The sequence below is a fragment of the Metarhizium acridum genome (assembly GCF_019434415.1).
Source record: "Metarhizium acridum strain ARSEF 324 chromosome Unknown scaffold_574, whole genome shotgun sequence".
In the NCBI taxonomy this organism is placed as follows: Eukaryota; Fungi; Ascomycota; class Sordariomycetes; order Hypocreales; family Clavicipitaceae; genus Metarhizium; species Metarhizium acridum.
The window spans coordinates 1,257,462-1,278,311 of record NW_027094044.1 but is presented as its reverse complement, the minus strand read 5'-3'; the positions used below and the strand labels follow the sequence as shown (position 1 = coordinate 1,278,311).

The 20,850-nt window shown below is 51.6% G+C and overlaps 7 protein-coding genes across 8 annotated transcripts; 5 read left to right on the top strand and 2 right to left on the bottom strand.

The window, feature by feature from the left end:
* Window positions 1-19: 19 nt before the first annotated feature.
* On the bottom strand, window positions 20-3,675 carry J3458_020796 (uncharacterized protein). 2 transcript variants are annotated; one of them, XM_066122241.1, is made up of 2 exons: window positions 1,994-3,675; window positions 20-1,934 (listed from the first exon to the last, which is right to left on the bottom strand). In XM_066122241.1, the coding sequence occupies exons 1-2, from the start codon at window positions 2,099-2,101 to the stop codon at window positions 405-407; spliced, it is 1,638 nt and encodes a 545-aa protein (XP_065972868.1). In that variant the 5' UTR covers window positions 2,102-3,675; the 3' UTR covers window positions 20-404. The 2 variants fall into 2 exon arrangements, with proteins under 2 accessions (XP_065972868.1, XP_065972867.1); XM_066122240.1 differs by having other exon boundaries at window positions 84-3,675.
* Window positions 3,676-4,374: 699 nt separating this feature from the next.
* J3458_020795 (uncharacterized protein) lies at window positions 4,375-5,261 on the top strand (the record flags this gene model as incomplete). The annotated part of the gene is made up of 1 exon (XM_007813227.2): window positions 4,375-5,261. One exon carries the CDS (start codon window positions 4,375-4,377, stop codon window positions 5,167-5,169), a length of 795 nt encoding a protein of 264 aa, XP_007811418.2. The 3' UTR covers window positions 5,170-5,261.
* A 2,870-nt stretch (window positions 5,262-8,131) lies between these two features.
* J3458_020794 (uncharacterized protein) lies at window positions 8,132-11,680 on the top strand. The gene is made up of 5 exons (XM_066122239.1): window positions 8,132-8,838; window positions 8,891-8,999; window positions 9,056-9,124; window positions 9,183-9,788; window positions 9,846-11,680. Exons 1-5 carry the CDS (start codon window positions 8,467-8,469, stop codon window positions 10,268-10,270), a joined length of 1,581 nt encoding a protein of 526 aa, XP_065972866.1. The 5' UTR covers window positions 8,132-8,466; the 3' UTR covers window positions 10,271-11,680.
* J3458_020793 (uncharacterized protein) lies at window positions 10,516-11,478 on the bottom strand (the record flags this gene model as incomplete). Its single annotated transcript, XM_007813224.2, has 1 exon — window positions 10,516-11,478. One exon carries the CDS (start codon window positions 11,476-11,478, stop codon window positions 10,516-10,518), a length of 963 nt encoding a protein of 320 aa, XP_007811415.2.
* Window positions 11,681-12,657: 977 nt separating the features above from the next.
* On the top strand, window positions 12,658-14,156 carry J3458_020792 (uncharacterized protein; the record flags this gene model as incomplete). The annotated part of the gene is made up of 2 exons (XM_066122238.1): window positions 12,658-12,914; window positions 13,004-14,156. 2 exons carry the CDS (start codon window positions 12,658-12,660, stop codon window positions 14,154-14,156), a joined length of 1,410 nt encoding a protein of 469 aa, XP_065972865.1.
* Window positions 14,157-15,961: 1,805 nt separating this feature from the next.
* Window positions 15,962-16,243, top strand: J3458_020791 (uncharacterized protein; the record flags this gene model as incomplete). The annotated part of the gene is made up of 1 exon (XM_007813222.2): window positions 15,962-16,243. One exon carries the CDS (start codon window positions 15,962-15,964, stop codon window positions 16,241-16,243), a length of 282 nt encoding a protein of 93 aa, XP_007811413.2.
* Window positions 16,244-19,430: 3,187 nt separating this feature from the next.
* On the top strand, window positions 19,431-20,599 carry J3458_020790 (uncharacterized protein). Its single transcript, XM_066122237.1, has one exon. It carries the CDS (start codon window positions 19,585-19,587, stop codon window positions 20,527-20,529), a length of 945 nt encoding a protein of 314 aa, XP_065972864.1. The 5' UTR covers window positions 19,431-19,584; the 3' UTR covers window positions 20,530-20,599.
* Window positions 20,600-20,850: the final 251 nt, after the last annotated feature.

Here is a 20,850-nt window from a genome sequence, read left to right as displayed (position 1 = left end):
TTTGACTCATATTTTTGCTGTTTGATTATACTTTTCAATATTTGGACTTGGTTTACTGCGAGATTGTTTTTGGCAATTTGGGAGGGCACGAGTAAGTCAGGGTGGAACTCAATTTTCAATATTGCGGTGAGAGCGCTGACGCGAGTGGCCTCATCAAGGATTCCGCTCTTGGGGGTCCGGAATCCGCGAGGCTTGCCTAAGCTGCCAGCGGGAGACAAGTATGGCGCGGTTTCCGCGGCGTTTATGCCAAGGATTATTCGTCTTATTGTCACTGGTTATTACAAGAGGGGGAGCCGCTTGTCCTGGACGATGGCATAAGCATTTATAGTTCGTCGTAATTTGCGCTTGATGCTACGTTGCGATGAGTCAAACTGGAGACATGCCGAGACAGAGTCGCTCGGCTTCTAGTTACTACAATGCTCTGCCAGCTTCCTTTTGACGTTATACATGCTCTCCGGCCACCATCTCCCTCCTGGCTCCGCTCGTGCCTGGGCCGAGGCGAGTATCCGTCCCAACTCCCATTCTCCGATGCCGCCGATCCACCATACGCCGTCGAGGAGCATGACGAGGACGAGCCAGTGCGCAAAAATGTCCACTGCTATTCGATGCGCAGAGGTCATTGTCATTGGTGTTGAGTCGTCCCAATGGACGTGATTCGGATGGCCGGGTACCGGGATGCCGTCAAGCGTCGACTGGACCAGGTGCAGATACTCGACCGGCACGCGGTTCAAAAATGCCATGACGGTGCTTCGCAGCGGCTTGGACGGCGTAGACGACGTTACGCGTCCGAGGTAGCTTGTTAGCCATGGCGATATGACCTCGGACTGGTGAGGCGCAAGGGTCTCCTTGTCTATGAAGACTGCGCTGAAGACATGCTCCAGAATTGCATGTGATGCAAGACACGCTCCAAGGTTGCGCGCACAATCACGAGGACACCGTGTCTGCAATGATTGCACCTTTCCGGCGAGCTGATTGAGCGCCGGCCTGTATGTTGCCCAAACAGCCGGGAGCAGAAAAAGCTTGGTGCCTTCAGAAGGTCCATCTTCGGCGAGATGTACATTGTCAAATGACAATCCTGGTGTTGGAACGGCAGAAGTCTCGTCGACTGAGAGATATCGACTGCCAAACACGGTATTTGTATTCTCATTCTGCACGTTCAACAAGCCTGTAAAGGCCGCATGCGCTGCTCGAATCAACATCATCCACTGCGACTGCGTGGGCAACAACTCATGCTGCAGCGTAATACCACGCCTGTTCGCCATTTGCGCCAGAGACACACGAAGGCAATGGCTTGACGAGCCATACAACACCATGAGCGCGGCATTAGCCCAGATGCAGTCATGCTGTTGCACGTCACGTACAGCGGCCTGGATATGGTGCAGCGACGTCCTGTGGTGCATGTCTGCAAGGGAAAGCAGTCCTCGCACCTCATCTAGCCTCTCCAACGGCTCAAGCGAATGCTTCACAATATCGTGACTCTTACAAGCCGCCGAGAGAGCTAGTACCGATGCCATGAGGGGTTCGTTGCCAAGCGCAAGATTGGGAATTCCCACGTGGAGCGCATACAAGTCCCCTTGGTCAAAGGGGATGATGCCACTCGTGTGCGTGATGTAGTGGCTTAGAAGCTCGAGCTCCTGCGAGCTCAAGACACCGGGCACGCGAGCCTCGTCGCCTTCTTCAAACATGTAGGCCAAGGCATACGGGGACAATGAGCTCGTGGTCGAGTCGGTGGCGTAGACATTGTCCGGCCACATCGAGGAACCACTGGGACCAAGGTCGGGGATTCCCAGCATCATCGACTGCGACGTGACAGTCTCTTCTTCGACGGCTTCTTGTGCGGATGCGCCCCCGGAGTCTCGTTTCGCGTCGTCGTGATAGCGACACCAGTGGTTGCGCTTGTTGCAGCGGGAGGAAATGGGCTTGGCTTCATCGCACTGCAGGACGTGGTTTAGCAACAATGCTGCGTTTGTGTCACCGTTGGATTGTGTGCTACCTTTTTTCTTTGCTGCTTGCATCTGACGCACCCGTTTCTTGATTTTTCATGCGATCTGCGCGGGCGGAATTCCGAAGCAGCCTTTTTGGTGACGGTGATGGTTGGCATCGTGGTCTGAACTTGGCGTGTGAGCACTGAGCAGGAAACAAAATACGCGGCAGCGCATAATCCATCCGGAAGGTATACATCCTATATTGCGTTTTCTAAAGGCTCTTTTTAAAAAACCATTCCATTCACACAGCAACCCGCAAATACAGACTGCAGTCTGGCAAGATTGTCATCAGCGGCTCAGCCACACCACACTGCGCCCGAAAAGGTATCCGGAAGTCATTTGATGATTTGGAATGAAGAGCTCAGACTGGGAAAGCACGTTGCTGTTAGCTTGCCAAGACCAGCGTCATCCAATCGACGTGTGATGCGACACTGAAAAGGGCATGGTTGCCGCAGCTGTCAGAGATACATAAGTACAAGGCATGGAAGAACATCGAAGCTGACCCGCCGCCACTTCAGTCTGCGGCCTAAATGTCAACTTACTCCCCGTGTGCCGCCTCGCAAATCCATCTCGACTGCACTGCCTCCACAGAACCCATTGATCCCAAACCTACAAATGGAGCAACTTTCCTCCTCCGGGGGGATTGACAAACCCGCCTCGTTCCGAATAAGAAAGCACGACGACGCGATCTCATCCCTCATCTACGCACTTGGCACGGGAGGATTGCCGCGTGGCCGGAGAGTGCGCCACCCGAGACCAGCTCGCATGCTGAAGCAGCCTGCTTAATTGCTTCAACATGATCGCAAAAGCTCCAGCTCAAGAGGCCTCTTTCGGTCAATGCACATCGGGCGGTGTATCGTGGTGGACGCGTAATCGTAGCCACTGTGCAAGCCAAACTCATTCAACATCTTCGACCAATCTGGCTTTTGAGGAGCAAGTCGGTCGAAGGCAATGCTTCTCGCGCGCCTACAGTAAGAGAAGGTTAATGATGCCTGCCAAGGGACGTCTAATATGAATGATACTTTACTTGCTTTTACTTTCCTAGGATTTATACTTGCAAGGTGGCTGATCGACGGACTACACAGTCTTCTGGATGAGCCTATATTGACAGAGCTTGTAATGATAAAGCCTAATTAGCAATCAGCTGAGAGTTTCAGAGCACCTGTGACGACTGAAATCTTACTCACGGTAATTTAGTGATTGGATCTGTAAAATATTTGGCCTTGCGTCAATGTGAGGAGGCATGATGGGTACTGGCCCCAATGTCGTGAGCAGGAATACTGCCTTCCGTGAGACACCATGCGTTGGGCTCAGGCCGTGTATAAGTCACCCACCTATCTGCAGCATCAATGATACCACCAATCTGAGGCACTTCGTGTACATGCAAGTGTTGGAAGAGGCCGTGGCTTGGAGATCCGAGTCGACGCCTATGGTGGCTGGGCTGGTGAAGCTCTCGTAGGTTTCAAGAGATGGACTAGGGCAGCGGCTGCTCCAAGAATGAGGACCATTGCGCTTAGCGTCGAATATAGTTCTGAGGTTTGCAAGAGGAGGCTTGACCTATGTGAAGTGAAAATTTGAGGAATTGGCATTTACTCGGATGCCCTCTGTGATTGTTGTGAGTAGCAGATGTCTCTATTATAGTTAGTGAGAGTGAGATTTGTATTCCACTGCGTCTCCAATAACACCCCCGAAGCAGTACCCGGTGCTAGTTCTGCGCGTATCGTTGATGAGACTGTAGATGTGGTTTTTTCAAGGAGCAGAATACGACCAAAGGGCCATGGTTGCGATATGGGCCTTTCCACACCACTGCTGGGTTCGAGTCCTGCCTGTTCTCAGCGCAGTAGTGCAAAAGAAACATGTTTAGTTCATTCTCGGAGGGTATTGGTGAAACTCACTTGGATGGACTGCGAAGCTCTGGTAGCATGTACAACCGCCCTAGTAGAGTTATACGACCGCAAGACGTATTCGCTCCCTCTGGTCCATATACTACAGAGTGCTCGTAATGTAAATTATAATGTACACAAAGCCAGCCAAGGTGACTGGATAGGTACCCGTGGTTCCTAAATGGACAAGTGTCCGTCTACCTTTTGGCGCTGAACAATGTATGCACGCGGCAACTCTAATCGACAATAACCTTTACAATGCCATTTAATACTGAAGTCTATAGCTTCATCGTGGCCTATTCGAAGCTGCATCTTCATGCAGTAGAGTTTTTCGATTCTTGTATTAAAGACACGACATCACCCAACCCATTTGTGTTGCCAGATTCGTCTCCCCCTTTACCATCATCAGCATCCTTTGCAATCTCCTCCAAATTCTGGCAATTTTGCAACAACTTCTCTTCAGAATCTGATTACTTTGAAGACAATTTCAACTCATCACCACCACAATGTCCGTCATCAAGTCTGAAGCAGACAGCACCAAGATGGAAGTCTGTCTCGACAAGGTGGTAGAAGCCTGTCTCTCCAAGAACGATACAACAGACAGCCTCAACAAGCGCATCATCACCGAGCTCTACCTCGCCAAGCTCTGCCTCACCAAGTTCTGCTGCGTCAAGGATCAGACCAGCTTCGACACCACCCACTTCGTCGTCTCCGACAAGATTGCCAACAAGGACCCTCTCATCAAAGGGACCTTGCTTCGCATGCCGCCAGAAATCACCCTTCACATCATCGAGGAGATGGACAATGACGTCGACCGCCTGTGCCTCGGCCTCAGCTGCCGCCGCCTCCTGCACTTTGTCCAGGACCGCAACATCCGGGTCCCCTGCATGAAGGCCAGCCGCGAGGCCCGCTTCATGCACAAGGACAACAAGCTCGCCTTCTCCATGATGAAGCGCGTATACCCCCTCAACGCCAGCGGCGGCCCGCGACCCGACGCCGCGCTGTGCCAGTCCTGCTTCAAGTGGATCAACGTGAACCACTTCGCCACAACCACCCTCGGCCAGGGCAGCAAGACTGTCCTCTCGCAGGTCGTCCCGTGCCCGGACAAGACCTACAACCTGGCCGGCCTCCTTTTCGAATGCGCCCAGTGCGTGGCGCGCGACTCGACGCCCGAGCAAGAGAGGGATCGACGCCAGAACATCTACAGGATCTCGGCTGTCTCAGAGCCCACCCGGTTTTGCTCCGTCGCGGTTTGGACCAGCCGTGTGAATATGCACAATGGGAGTGAGGTGGATCCATAGGAAATCTGTGTGCTGGGTAGACTTTGGCCTGAGCTGGGAGAGGGATGTGGGAAAAAACTGTATTTTGATACTGTACACGATTTGGGATTTGGGATTCGGGATTTGCATTCTGGAGTATTCTTGGGTTTTGGCGCACTTCCATGGCTTTCCTTGTTGGAAGAAATATGTGATATTTTGACAGCTACGGTAATAATCTCGTAGGCGTCTACAATTTTTGCCCTCTGGCTTAATTGGAATTTTTCTAATATTCTTCACATGTGCTCCTGTACGCGTATACGTGTGCATTCAGTACTTGGGCTGGGGGCAATGTCTGATGTACGGGACACCAACCATGTATCAAATATCATCGTGTTGGTCGTCAATTTGATGTCCTTGCTGCGAAGCACAGTCCTAAGTTTTCAGGCACTATGGCTTGGAGGCTATATGCTCTTGTTTTCTTGTTGACTTGCTGTTCTTAGACATGCAGTTATGAGACGGTTTTGGAGAAGAATGGGAGCAAAAACGACAATGAGGAGAATATATGCAAGTATGGCGACTATCCATCTACAAGTATTTTTGTATTCACACGAATACTGCGCGTATATATGTGTACAGCCTCCTGTAGCTGTTTATGACTGGAGCGTATCTGAACATGTTTCGTTTACACCAACTTCTCATCGTACACATCTCCTTGTGCCGCATCAACCATAATCGAGGAGAACTTTTCATGCCCTATTTTGCTTCAAATGCCCTCCCCTGAGATGAATAGCCCACATGATAGAAGCCATACGAGTTCAATTCGGCGGTATGTTTCTCGTGCACTGGGCATCGCCGCTCCTAAAAGCAAAGCTCCAGCAAAATGAACCCTGGTGTCAGTTCAGCGAGGACAGCGACTTCAACTACCATGCCGCTGGGAACCGCCAGGTTTTCAGCTATCGCAGAGTCTATCGTAGCGCGCAAACTGTACAAAAAGATGGGCATTATTCCATCTCAATGGCTCATGGACGGTGGAATACCGAGCGCGGAAGAAAAGAGTGTAGCGCGCATTGCACCACGTGAGAATAATCCATTGCCATATCTAACGTCTGGTCAGCATATGGTCACCTATCTAGCCGTGCTAAAGCAACCGACAAATCCTCCGCGAAGGGAGCAAAATTCTCGTTTAGGCCAGATCAAGGCTTAGTTTAATAGGGCGCATGTCTAACAGAATAAGAAGATTTACGGGTGCTAAAGCGTTCTACTCTGGATTCCACATGCGTCACCGAGTTTGGTTGCCACTCTAACAAGTTTTCGATAAAGGGATAGTCGATCATACTGCCTTCATACAATGTGATTGGGGACTGATAGCGGCCCTTTTCTCGGGGTTGAACGAGGCTTTGCATGGGACAGAGTAGAGCCGGTCAATTGCTTCCGTGCCAAGTAGCGTGGCTGGGCACTGTTGTAAGGTCAGGGGGCAAAGAGGTCAACGGTAGGTATGTGACCTACTGAAGTAGCGGCAGCCTTTCACATACTATATTTTATATACTATCATACCCGGATCAACGGCTAGGGAGAGACAAATACATGCCTTTCACAGACGATAGACTGCTTATTTTTCGGTTGTCGCGCTATGTCGTGGTAGTGCGAACGCCGAGTTGCATCGTTCGATAGTACCAAAACCAGAGGAATCGATGACAAATTTTCAGTACATGTCGTGGGGAGACAGGTGAGGCCCATTGTGCACCGGAGATGCAGTTTGCGTCTCACAGCATTTGTGTGACTTTGACGGCCTGATATTCGGCTTTCAAGCAAGCCAGTCCGCGAACGACCCAACGGGGGATTAGCCGAAAGCATGTCCGTTTGACGGACTAGGTTTGTCGTGACTCGTTGGGAGGACCATGCACGGCGTGTAGGGCCGCGCAGGTTAGAGGCGTTTTGTGAAACCAACATTGTTGGACGTAGCAACGAGCCATGTTTGTCACGTTGCCGTCTCTGGCTTGCAGTGGCTGGCGATGCGACCAACGCACGGCTGCAGGCTCGGCCGTGTTCCTGGTGACTCGGCCGAGTGTTGGCTGTGTGCACCATGCGAACATGTCTCGGCCAGTTCCTAAATCGTAAATGTCGTCGGTATTTGCATGGTCCCAGCGCATCGTTGATGATGGATGCCGGATTCGACACTGCCGATGAAGTACATACGTCGCCTGCCAGGTAGCCACCCCAGGAGACAGAGAGGCTTTCACACAACGGGCATAGTGCGCCCAACTCGACGGCGCGTCATGTTCGAGGTCAGAACGTTGACCAGTTGACGTTTTAGTCTGTGCGACAGACGAGCCAGAACAGGCGAAAAAGCGAGGCAAGTGCAAATGACTGGTCCCCGCTTGCCGTCCCACAGACTGGTTCCACCAACCCACAGAGTGCTGAGGAGCTGAGAGTGGTGATGTACCAGGTACGGAGCAGCCACTCTGTGGCCGGGGATTCTGCAGCGGACTCGCTAGTATTCGTTTAAGTCGACTCAATGGTCTGGTACGGAGTACTTCCTGCGGATATTCAATGTTTCCATTGCCACCACAGGATGCCTCGGGTTTGCGGACAAAGGTGAGCGGAGTGACCTCTCTGGCTCGACCCATGGTCTTGGATCTTGGGTTCTGGACTATGAGCCGCGTCCCCATGCTCAATGTTTCATTCTCTGAGACTCTGCCACGCGAGATTGCATTTGGCCAGGCACCAGATGACATGAAACTCCATCAGCCACTAGCATGGCATGGCATGGCATGGCATCTTGCATCACGTTGCATCGTGTCACACCGCATAGACTCCCACCATGGTTGACGTCACACCGCAGCGCATAAGGCCTCTCGGCGTATTTACCATGTTCCCGGGCCGGCGCCTGTGGAATAGCTACAATGGTCAATCGTTCAACTGGTAGTTACGGAGTACATATATAAGTACATATGTATGTGCTACCAGACTGCACAAGCGTGAACGGGTCTGGTGGAGGGGATGGGGAGTTGCGGCCGTGGGCAGCTGGGAAAAAGACGGCTTTCAAACTATGTCGAGTCCAGTCCGTCCAGTCCCAAGTTTGAAAGCATGTGGGTGGCTTTTTCAAAGACCCTGCCTGCCCATCCTTCAAGCACACATGCGCCGTCCAGCACTTGGAACAGCCGGCCTAGTTTGCCTGCCAAGATGCCATCGCCCTTTGAGCCTTCGTCGCCTTGAGCATCTCGGCGCTTCCGCTCACACTCTCGTGTCTTCAAAAACCCACCTTCTGCAACTCTGCGCTTCTGCACTTTGGCACCATGGGACACTGACCGCCACGCAGGCCCTGCTCGCGTCCCTACAATGGCCTTTCAATCCCTCCTGGGGTCGGTTGACCCTGTATCTGAACCATCGTCCTATCATCTTCACTGTGCTCGGCTGTGGGCTTATGTCCTGTTAGCACTCGTCGCTCTCTACTTCCGCATGTCGAGGCGCGCGCAACAAAATGCCGACTTCACCCTTGCGAATCCGCCAAAGTGGTACGAGTTGAAAATCGTCAAGCAGATCCAGTTCTTGTTCAACGGCATCAACGAACTGGACAAGGCTAGGGAAAAGGCTAAGGGAAAACCATTCCGGCTCCTCACAAACTCGCGTGAGATTATTGTCCTGCCGCCGTCCTACGCTGAAGTCCTCAACGCCGAAGATAGATTGAGTTTTGCAAAGTATTTCGCCGACGTACGTTTTTTTCGCCGCATGCCGCCAATGAATATTGGCTGACAAGATGTAGGAATTCGATGGCGATGGCAAAACTCCTGGTTTGGAGCCGTATACTCTCATTGCGGACCCCTGCAAAAGAGTTCCGAAGTTGGTCACCAAGCGATTAACAAGATCATTGAGTAAGAGATTTCCAGCACACTCCCTCAGGAACTCTCCGACTGACCAGCCGCCAAAGACACGATCCCAATCAAGATGTCATCCGAAGCTAGCTTCGCCATTGAATACAATTTTGGCGGTAGTGTCAGTACGTGCATTACAATGCGGCCATACAAAGCCGGAGCCCCCCAACTAATAGTCCGCAGACTGGCAAGAAGTGACTATACATCAGCATCTTCTCGACGTAATTGCACGCATGGTTTCTCGTCTTTTTTGGGATGGTGACGAAGTATGTCGGGATGAACGATGGCTTCAGATTATGAAAGAATGGTCAGTCAACAGCGTCATCGCCGCCTTCATGATCAATATGGCGCCTAGCTTTGCTCGACCGCTTATCCGCCGATTCTCTCCTATTGTCAGACGAGCTCGCGACGACTACCAAGCTGCGCGTCGGTTTATCGAGCCGTTGATTAATGTGCGCCGCCAGGCCCGCGAAAAGGCCCGCGAGTCTGGAGAGAGGGTTCTCGCGTTCGACGATATTGTGGACTGGATTGACTCCGAGAACGAAGAATTGACCTGTGATCCTGTTGCTCTGCAAATGGTACTCAATGTTGCCGCTGTTCATACCACGGCGGCGCTGCTCACCAATACTATCTCGTTCCTGGCCAGCGACCCGTCCACTTTGGAGCCCCTTCGGCAAGAATTGGTGGCTGAGCTTCGAAGCAACGGGTGTCAGACCGCAGCCTTGCACAATCTCAAGTTACTGGATAGTGCCATCAAAGAATCACTACGCTTGAAGCCCCCCGGTGTTTGTATGTTAACAGGTATACTTATCATTTTATTGCTAGCATAACTAACCCATCAAATAGTTGGCATGCATCGCGCCGCCTTGCAGGATATGCGACTACCCAACGGCATGCACATTCACAAAGGCGATCGTGTCTTTGTAGATATTTCCCATATGCGCGACCCTGATATCTACGAATCCCCAGACACCTACGACGTGTACCGTTTCTATCGCATGCGCTGCCAGCCGGATCAAGCACTAAAGGCACCTCTAGTTCAGACAAGTCCAGAGCACTTGGCCTTTGGACATGGAGCCCAGGCGTGTCCAGGGAGATTCTTTGCTGCCATTCTTAGCAAAGTTGTGTTGTCTCATCTTTTGCTCAAGTACGACTGGAAACTCGCCCCAGACAGCGATTTGACATCTCTGGCGATTGGATTGACAAAGCGGATCAACCCGAAGTTGAAGTTACTGTTCAGACGGCGCGACGAAGAGTTTGAGTTGAGATGAGCTTCCACTCTTGGCATTCCGTCACCATACGTATTTGGATACACTGCGGCCATCACCCTCTCCATAACGGCTCTTAAAACAAAACACTCAAGTTTCATGCATTGAATGTTCATCATGAATTTTATTGCCTTCTCTTTAGACTTATAGATGGCTTGTGTGTGGGATTGGGTTCTGGTATTGCATATGACGGGAGAGGTGTGAAACATATCATCGAGTAAGAATTTGTCTTCTGCTAGCATCATACATTATACAATGCAAAGTGGTGTATTGTGGCATGGCTGTTGAAAAATGGTGGTCGTGCTTATTGTTCTGTTCATCGACGTGAAATAGTGTGCCCAGCTCAGCAAATGACAGACTACTGAGACACATTCTACAATCATGTTCTCCTCCAACGCAATCGACTTCAAGGCAGCCACGATGTCATCTTCATTGCACTCGACGACCTCGTCCACCACAGACAAAGCCAGTGGAAGTGTGATGGAGTCCTCATCCATGCCGCCGGCCACGGCCTCGGCCAACGTATCCAGATGCTCCGTTTCCACCACCTTGCCCGCCTTCATCGACTCCGCAAGGGCCATGGAGTTGATTGCCGAAACGCCGTATATCTTGGTCTGGGGATGGAACGCCTTGCAGACGGACCCAATGCCGCTGATGAGACCCCCGCCGCCCATGGATATGAAAATGTTGTCCACCTGTGGACACTGCTCCAGGATCTCAAGCCCAATGCTTCCCTGGCCGGCGACGATGTCGGGGTCATTGTAAGGCGAGATGTAGGTATATTCCCCCGAGGCGGCGAGCTTCTGGGCGTGTTGCTCGGCGAGACCCGTCTCGGCACCGTGAAGAACCACTTGCACGCCGTACGACTGGATCTTGCGCAGCTTCGCGGGGACCACCGCCTCCGGAAGCACAACGGTGAGCTTCTTGAAGAGCGCGTGTGCCGCACACGCGGCCCCGATGCCGTGGTTGCCCGAGGATGCGGTGATGAGACGCTGGCTGTGGCCGGACGGCTGGGCCGACATTTTGGACATGGCGCCCCTGAGCTTGAAGGAGCCGGTGTATTGGAAGTTTTCCGCCTTGAAGAAGAGCTTCGTTCCGCTGCTGTCGCTGTTCTTGCGGGATGGGATCACGGGCGTTTGGTAGATGTGGCCGCGGATGCGGTTCCGTGCTTGGACCGCCTGGGCGGCTGTTTCTGCAAAGGTAGGCTGCATGGCGGCGCTTGGATGGCGTGTCGTTGTGCGAGGTTATGGTTTTTGGTGGGCTTTTATGTACGATGCCCCTTTTCATTCTGTTGACGCTTGAGTTGGATGGGAGTTTGCGGCCATGCAGCCTGCAATGTAGGGCGCGCCCTGGGCGGAGATGTAGAGATGAGGTTGTGGGGTCGGTTGAGTCTGGAGTTTCCGTCGGTTTAGCTAGAGCTTCTACGAGGACATCGCGTGGGTTGTTCCATTTTGATGATTTATTACGGTCATCATGGCGAACGACCCTGCCATAGGGTATGCAATCCCCTGGGCAACCCTCCAGGTCATCTATGGTCGCACATTAGCCCCATGTCTGTAAAGGGCTGCCAAGTCGCAAAGTGCACCATGAGGCGGGGAACGACATAAGTTGCTACGCTCACAATTCGCACGACTTATACTAAAAAATCTATGTTTTAAAAAAATCAAAATTCATGGAGGCGCACAATTGCAGTCTACTATTTTTGACACATTCTCTATGGTTGAAGCTGTTAGTTGCCTCATATGTACGATACTTCTCAGCAGATGTGTATACAAGCACATTTCAGGGTTAGGGTTGGTTTCTATACATTCGTGCGTGAAGAAAGCTACTCGTTGGCAACAACGGGGGTTATTACTCACTGACGGGTAATACATCTAGGTCGTGTAACCCTGTCAATTCTTCCTTGGTGATATTTCATTCATCTACAACATTGTAAATCAAGAACATGGTAATTCGCTGCCCCTAATGAATTTCCTTGCATGTGATTGTTCAAGGAACGACTGATTAGCATGTCAGACAACCAATAGCTGGCAAGTCAATGTTTGTCATTAGGCGGTGATGGGATCATGGCATCGTCCTTCACACCTGAACCCCGACGGAAGCATGAGAGGCGGGATTCATAGACTACTAGACACCCTTGCAGAACTCCGGGGTGCGTTTCAACTCGCACACACACGCAACGCACGGGGCCGGAGCCGGGGCCGAACATGAGGCGCCGTTCCCGCCCCGGTCCCCGAAGCCCCGCCCCGCAGACAACACCGTATTTCCATTTTCGTGCGTGCCTACATCTAGCATCGTTTGCACGGCTGGTATTTGCATTCTCACGGCACTGCACCTCCCAGTCTGACACTGACCGGCACTTGCATGCTTTGCCAAGAGGCGTACCCAACATGACAGGTATACGGCACAATCTGCTCAAGTACATGGTTGGCATCAGCCTCGTTGGCTGTGCCGTACCAAAATTACTGCACTTATATGAGCGCAATGGCCAGCCTCTGCAAGTCTTCTTTGCCCTCTACTTTGGGCAAATAACCATGTTTCTGTTTTACGTCGTCCTGATCTACCCGTTCTTCCTGTCACCCCTTCGCAGCCTGCCGAGAGTAAAGGGCGGATTGCCTCTAGTTGGCCATGGCATCGAACTTAGAAGGTACGGCCCAGGCTACTTAGCAAAGAAATGGTAAGAGGACTCATTCTTTCGAAGTTGATGTATACGATGCTAAAAGAGAAGGTATGTAGAATCACAGAGAATCCCAACAACGGCATGCTCCGCGTCTTGTGGCATGACAATCAGGAAATGGTCATTGTGAATTCACCACAGGCCTTATCCGAGATTCTCGTCACAAAGTGCTACAGCTTCGAGAATCCTAAATTTTCTCGCAGATTTCTCGCCTTCATCACCGGCTGGGGCTTGCTGATTGTCGAAGGAGACGAGCACAAGAAGCAGCGCCGGGACATGCTGCCGGCCTTTTCGTTCCGCCACATCAAGGACTTGTATCCTCCCTTTTGGTCAAAGTCCCGGGAGGCAGTGCAGGCAATGGCGGCCGAATGCGATGAAAAGGGTCTTTCAGAGATGGACATTTCCTCCTGGACTGCCCGCTGCGCATCGGATATCATCGGCCTCGCAGGCGTTCGAGTAGACTTTGGCTCCATCAAGGATCCAAACAGCCCGCTAGCCAGGAGCAACGAGTTCCTGCAGCCGTCTCCTGCGGATATGCCTCTCATCGGACTCACCGCATTCCTCCCCGACCTGATCATGCACAATCTTCCTCTGAGTCGAGTCAGGAACGCCAACAAGGCCTCGGCACACATCCGCGCCGTGTCCCGCGACTTGATCCGCAAGAAGAGAGGCCTGCTGGCCAACAAGCAAGATGCCGGGCTCGACATTCTCACCGTTGCACTCAGGAGCCAGCTCTTCTCTGAGGACACGCTGGTCGACCAAATGATGACGTTTCTCTCCGCGGGACACGAGACGACCGCATCGTCGCTGATCTGGGCGACGTACTCTATGGCAAAGTACCCCGACATGCAGGAGCGTCTCCGAAAGGAGATTCGCGAAGGCCTGCTCTCTGCTGATAGCGATACCGACATCGCAAGCACCGATATCGACAACCTGCCGTACCTGAATGCCGTGTGCAGTGAAGTCCTGCGGATCCATAGCCCCGTGGCACAGACTGTCCGCGTGTCAACCTGTGACATCATGATCCAGCACCACTTCATCTCCCGAGACACCGTCCTGGTGCTGGTTCCGTGGGCGACCAACACTGATCCCACGCTCTGGGGACCCGATGCGTACGAGTTCAAGCCTGAGCGCTGGCTGAGCCCGGAGCAGGGCGGAACGAGTGCAACTAATGCCGCGAGCGGCGGAGCGACCAGAACTATGCCTTTATGACGTTCCTTCATGGACCACATAGTCGTATCGGTGGTAGCTTTGCGAAATCCGAACTTGCCCGTCTGGTGGCCGCCTGGATTAGAAGGTCCTCGTTCGAATTGAACGACAAGTCTTTGTTGGACGAGAGGAATATCAAATTGATCCTATGCGGTGGCAAAGCCCAATGGCGGAATGCACATGCTGGTACGAGTTGTTCAGGGCTGGTGAGAAGAAAAAGATCGTGTGTGCTTTCGGAAACGTGGACGGGACAGGCACCAAAGATTACACTTATTGGGTATAGCAACGAATTCTTATTTATGCTGTCTTTTCAAATATGGCTTTACAAAGATTTGTGTAAACGACCTTGAGGTGAGGCAGTCCAAGCGGTAGTGTCAAGTTCTGTTCCGGCCCAGAAAACCAGCAACTGCCGAACATGGACTGCCTTGGAAGAGACTTGGCAATGCTTTTATAAGAGAGTCTTTAGTTTATTCTGCCTGACAAAGCTCACTCTAAGCCCAGATTCGGCTCGAAGTTCCTGTATAATTGCAGCTTTATTATCTCGGGTGTTGGAAACGCCAGCATCATGTTGCCTGCACCACAGATCGGTCTGCGTGTCCGCACTTTCACCAACCTAGACTTCAAAATAGATTAGAATAGTCGGCCATAGAGATGAAACGTGTATTTCAAAAAGCTCCTGTTAAGGTGGCAAAAGTCTGGAAGCCAAAACTTCTTGTTGATGACATTCTGCTAATACATGCAACTTTCACGGCCGGATTTCAGTGCAAAATCAAGGAGTAGTGCTCTCATTCCACGGCGATATCATTCCGTCCGCTGCCTCCACTTGTGTCCGACTCTCACACCATAAGCGCATCAAAGGAGACACCTCTTCCTGCAATGCCGTTGGGGGGTTATGGGCCGTGATGTTTCATTTTGTGACCAACTTTCTTGTCTGTAAGCAGCGAGCTACCTTCGGGGCTAAATTAGCTCCATAAATTAAGCATTACTAATGCTTCATCTACGCCCCCTTTTTCCTGGTGACCAACATTCTTGCAGTATTGAGGGCGTCAGCTGCAACACGATATTTCTTCGTTCTCCAGCAGAAGCCAGATCCGATGAAGTAATGCGGGGGAATGTGAGAATAAATAGGCTTCACATGCTCATCTTTTTGATCGAACTTAGACAAGCAGTTTCACCTACATGACTTCTTGCCCTGCAATAATCCTCGACTTTGCTTTCCAACCCTAAGCTCATGATGGCTGCCGACCTGCCGCCAACCTTTAAAGGGCTGCAGTTCAGGTCCGCAACCGAGCCGGCTTCAATAGCTGACCTCCCGACTCCTCAACCAGTAGCTGGCCTCTTCCTCCTGAAAGTTCTAAACGCAAACATTGTCCTACGCGAAGGGGGTGGTTTTGCAATGAAAACCCGATGTCCTACAACTATTCGCTCCCCATCGTTCCCGGCACCAACGCCATCCTTCGCGTTGCAGCCTCGTCCCCAGACGCGCGCTTCTTAAAACTCGGCATGCTCATGTACACGAGAGGCGTCATCTGCCGTGGGACAGCACCATCGCTCTCCTCCTCCTCCAAGGAATCCATACGGGAAACACCCCGGAGAGCAAGGCACTAATAAGCGAGCGAATGGCGAAATGGCACCTGGGCCGAACTGATCAAGGTGCCGGCCAAAAACGTCCACGTGTTAAATGAAGACCTTCTAACAGGGCGGCTGGGCTACAAGCTCCAAGACCTGGGATATATCAGTACTCTCGCGGTGCGGTTCTGTACGGCGGACTCAATAATGTTGGCCTTCGCCCGGGAGAAACCGTTATTATGGCTCCGTCGTCGGGCAACTTTGGCAGCACAGCGACCCTCGTGGCATTGGCCATGGGCGCGGCAAAGGTGATTGCCATGGGACGCAGTGCCGACAAGCTCAAGCGCGTGCTTGAGGGGGCCGGAGACCGCGTGGCAATGGTGACAATGTCGGGAGATGTGGAAACCGAGACGAGGGCACTTCTGGAACATGGCCCGGCAGATGTGTATTTCGACATGTTCTCTCAATCTGCGGTTTTGGCAGGCCTTTTCAATACCAAGGAGATTATTTCTGCTGCATGAAAAACTCGTAGCCCCCGAAGTTAAAGGCTCCTTGAACGAAATATCCAGTGAAGGTCGGGCCAATGCCTGTCAAGGAGCACCAGCACCCTCGTCTTGGATGACTTGTCGAAACCCACCCATCATTCCACGGTTGTGGGTGGCAGGGTCAAGCTGGATCCTCGTTTCAACGCTGAGGGGAAATGGTCAGTGCTTCGCAGATAGTCGATAGTCGTAACAGATTGTGATGGGACATAGACATCATCCGGCGTAAAGGCGCCGTGGGTGAGGGAACAACAGTACCAGCAAAGGCGAAGCGAGAGTAGAGGGCAAGTCCTTCGAGCTCCTTCTCAGTGGCGACCTGCGCCAAGAAAGTGGTAGAAGTAGCCATTGCGACGGCGATGAATGACTCCCGACGAAAAAATCGGAGCTGTTGATGTCTGGCGGAAAGGTGGTAGAAAAGTCGTCGAGCGCAACGGGGAGGTAATTTGCTGCTCTGTTGACCCGACCTGGCTCTCCTAGTTCAGGTCAGAATGGCAAAGAGTAAGCAAGCGTCGGCGATATTATTCCTCCGCTGCCCCGGATTTCTGCTCCTTCCCATGTTTCAATCGTGCAACCGCATTCCCTTTCGCATAGTCGCATAGTTTTGACTTTATTTGAGTGACTTCTTCTGTGGTCACAGCCATCTGCTCTGCGCGAAATTCTCTGCAGACCAGTCGAGGGCTTTAAAGCGAAGGCAAAGTCATTGATGGTCGCTGGATTTGACGTCCAGGTCGAATCCCGATGCAAAAGACTTCATTTTGACCTACGACAGGAAGCATACGAAGTAATAATGGCGACATGTCTCGAAAAGAGCCAAGACCGCCCCATGGTCATGGGCCATGGCGCACGGCTGTGGCTGCCGCTGGTCCCATTCCGTCGATAGCCCTGAATATGCCTGTTGGGCACGTATGACTATCCTGGATGTCTATCTAATTGGAGCACATGGTAATCGTATGGACAGTACGGATACATCCTACAACCGGGGCATACGCATTGAACACCAAGATTAATCATGCAGCCAGGGAAGAGAGGCGTGAACAGAGCGACAGTGCAGGGATGTTCCAAATCCGCCGAAAGTCCCGCATGCCCATGCTTCCCGGACCTTGACAGAAGCGCCAGTCTACAATCGTCGCATTGGAAACACGACCGCAACAAGCCATGCGTTGACGTCTTGGCCTTGATGCACCTCGATCCCGGCAACATCTTTCACCATACGTCATATAATTGCTGTTTTTGACACGCTACTCCTTGCCCACGATGGGCTAGCCAAGAAGGGTTGGAAAAGCATGGTGCGTGGGCCGACTTGCTCGGCAGTCGGGAGTCAGACGGCTACGGGGCCGACTCCAGTGGCTTCAGAATTGAGCACGATGCTGATAGTGGCTGTTGCAGACGGGACGTGGGTTGGTCGTCCTCGGTGGCGTGCCTGAAAGTGTTGGCTGACTTTGGCAACATTTTGTACATGTCGTTTTATTGCTGCCTCGCTCCGTTCACATGGGCGCTTTGCACGCCAGCCAAGGCGCGCCTCGAGACGACTTGTTCTCAGCTCATCGGCCCCCGAGCCTTACTCGAATAGTACTGGAGCTGAGAGGAGGGCGCTCAAGTTAGAAGCAGCTCGCCAAGATTCGTCGCTGTGTCACACCACCCGGCGTGGCTACGCAGCGTTGCATCACACCACTGTTGTCTCCACTCCGGAGCAAGCCGCAAACCATCCTCGTGTGCAGCGGACTCAACGGGCTCCGGCCGGAATCCTCAGGGTTGCATTCAGATATAAGTATTTCGACGATTACAGGTTCCAGAATGCATCTTTTCTCTGCATGCAGTAACTTTAGACTCAAAGACTACTCAAAGATTCCTCTTTCTTTACAGCGTAATCCACATCTGGAAACGACCCTTTTTTTGTCACATACGCCGAGCTCATCAGACATATTCACCCTAATACACCGTTATATAACATTCAAGCCTCAATATGTCTGCTCCAGTTAGAGCCGTCGCCACCACCCGTTTCCGCAAACCATTGCTGGGACTCATGTTTGGCACTTCAGGTTGGCCTCCTCTGCGTCCTCCCGCATCACCATCTCGATAACGGGCTATTTACTAACGTATATGGTGTGTTAGCGCTTGGCGTCGCCACCTATGTTCGGTCTCAGCTCGTCACCAACTCCAACACAATGGACCGCTTCTTCGCTACATATAATACACCGGAGAGTGAAGCTTCCAGACAGAAAACATTCAAAGGCCACCCTGACCCAAGGACAAACATATTAAATTTCTTGAGTTGGAAATAAGCTCGTCTTCATTGTATATAATATGTCTGGCGTTTTCATCATAAAAAAACACGTGTGAAGAGGAAGGAGTGCTAGAAGATGAATACCAGGAGTTGGGATTTCATATTACCTCTGAATATACTTTTTGCTTCGTCGTCTTTTCGTCGGAGTTTCCCGTTCATCGCTTGTAGAAGACATCGGACAGTTCTAGGAGAAATGTGCTACGTAACAGTGCCATCGCAATCGTAGCCGCCATTTCGGCCTGTACAGTGGGAGGCATGAAGCATTATCTGTCCCACCTCCGTGTCATTATACGCCACCGAGTGGGCAAATACTGATTGCCTATAATTGTACGTGGTGGACATGTAAAGAGGCTTCAGGATAGGAAATGATAACTGAAGCATGCTTTTCTGACAATAGCCCCCTTGGTGATTCCTTGGCACCCGAAGCCATGCTAAAGGACGAGTAAGCACGGTGCAGGGTTAACCCAGAAGAGTGTAAGCTCTCAAATGAGACGCTTCGACAACGTCCAACGAGTCTCGAATATCTACTTCCAGGTGAGACGCCAGGATTGTCTGCTTCTTAGTGTCGGCATCTATAGATATTGGGGCAAGGCAAATCGGCTTGCAGAGCCTTGCACATGGGGTTGAGAAGATGCAGTGGTAGAGGTGTGTAAACTCTGGGGCAGAGTCTGGAACTTGGTTAAAGTTCTGGACCCGGACGCCACATAGTCTGGAGTAATAGGTCTACCTGTGAGTGGTGGTCCATGTGAAAAAGTCGAACCACCGGGCTTTTTTTTTCGACCTTTAGCACGTCGGGAACCAGCGGGTAGTTGCGTCTGGGTCCGCCCCGGCATCAATCAAGTTCGTCCTGATGTTGGCCGAGTATCGCCACTTACATTAGCGTTGAAATATAAATGATTGCGAAACTCTCCGCCATTGCAGAGACAGCTCGACCGCAAAATATAATGATATCTGGTACGATACTCGAGCTGTGAAGTCGAGTTCCAGGATATTCGTCTGCGCCGGCAAAGACACCGACCAAACACTCCCATGCCAAATGATGGATGTGGATTGGATAGACAATGAAGCTGGCCTCACTTGGCTGGGAAACATGGGTGAATGCAATACCTCGTCGGTAAGACAGTCGGACCCTGTCCATAAGTATTTTGCCTGGGGCACCCATGTTTACGTCTCACACCAGGACGAGTATCCATATCAACACAACGAGGCATTTGGTTCCACGCCAGTCTCCTATTCAAACCCGTTCAACGCCGGCAAGGAGAGTGTCAGCCCATGCGTAAAGGGATCCGGCTCGGAGTTCAGCCAAGAGACGGACGAATTTCCTAGCCTACCATACCCTTACCTGGTGCCTGATCTGCCTTTAGATCACTGTCAGCCCGCACCAGTATTGGAGCCCTCTACTTGTTCCAACTCCAACGATGCCTCACCTCATGAAGAGGCACTGCTGCTCAAACCAAGGCAAGAGCCTTGTGATCAAAGTGATCTGAGACAATCTTCTCATAATCAGAGGTCTGGCTCCATGTCCACAGCTATGGATTCCACCGAGGTACATCTTACGAAAGACAGACGGCCAAGAAAACGTCGCAAGAGAGCAGCTTGCAACACAAATTTGGATGACGATGACGGATGTTCCAATAACAGTCCTGCCGCTGATGAAAAAAATCATCGAAATGATCGGCTGGGGGGTTGTCACAACCAAGTGGAGAAGAATTATCGCAGCAGGTTGAATAACGAGTTTCAACTGCTGCTCGATGCGCTTGCAGATTGTACAAGCGAGAAAGATATGATGTCCGCAGGTTTCGCAGGCTGTGGCGCCAAGAGCCAGAGCAAAGGATCGACTTTACGACTTGCTAGGCGTAGGCTATTGGCGCTGCATACTGAAAATTGCCTTCTAAGTAGTGAGTTGAGGGCTATGAGACATGCATGGACGGAATGGCAAATGGCATGGAGCGGCAACAACCCCGTCACGTACGAATACTGAGGTCCGGTAACCAAGTTGTATACAGAAAAAGCAGTGAGCTATACTGGATAAATATAGAGGAGCTGCCTATAAACTTCCACTGTTTCTAACGCCATAAGCACGTCAATACGCCACTATACACCTGTTTTATTCTCGTGATAATGTTGATAAGAAAAACATGTCTTTATTTATAGCCTATTCTTCCTCTGCAAACTACACACCGGGTAGTGGTCTCTGGTTCTAGATTCAACCGCCGTCTCCCAATATACCCATTATACAATATCCACCCGCCGATCATTTTGATGTGAAAATCACAAAGTATAAGTAATGACTTGCCTAGAA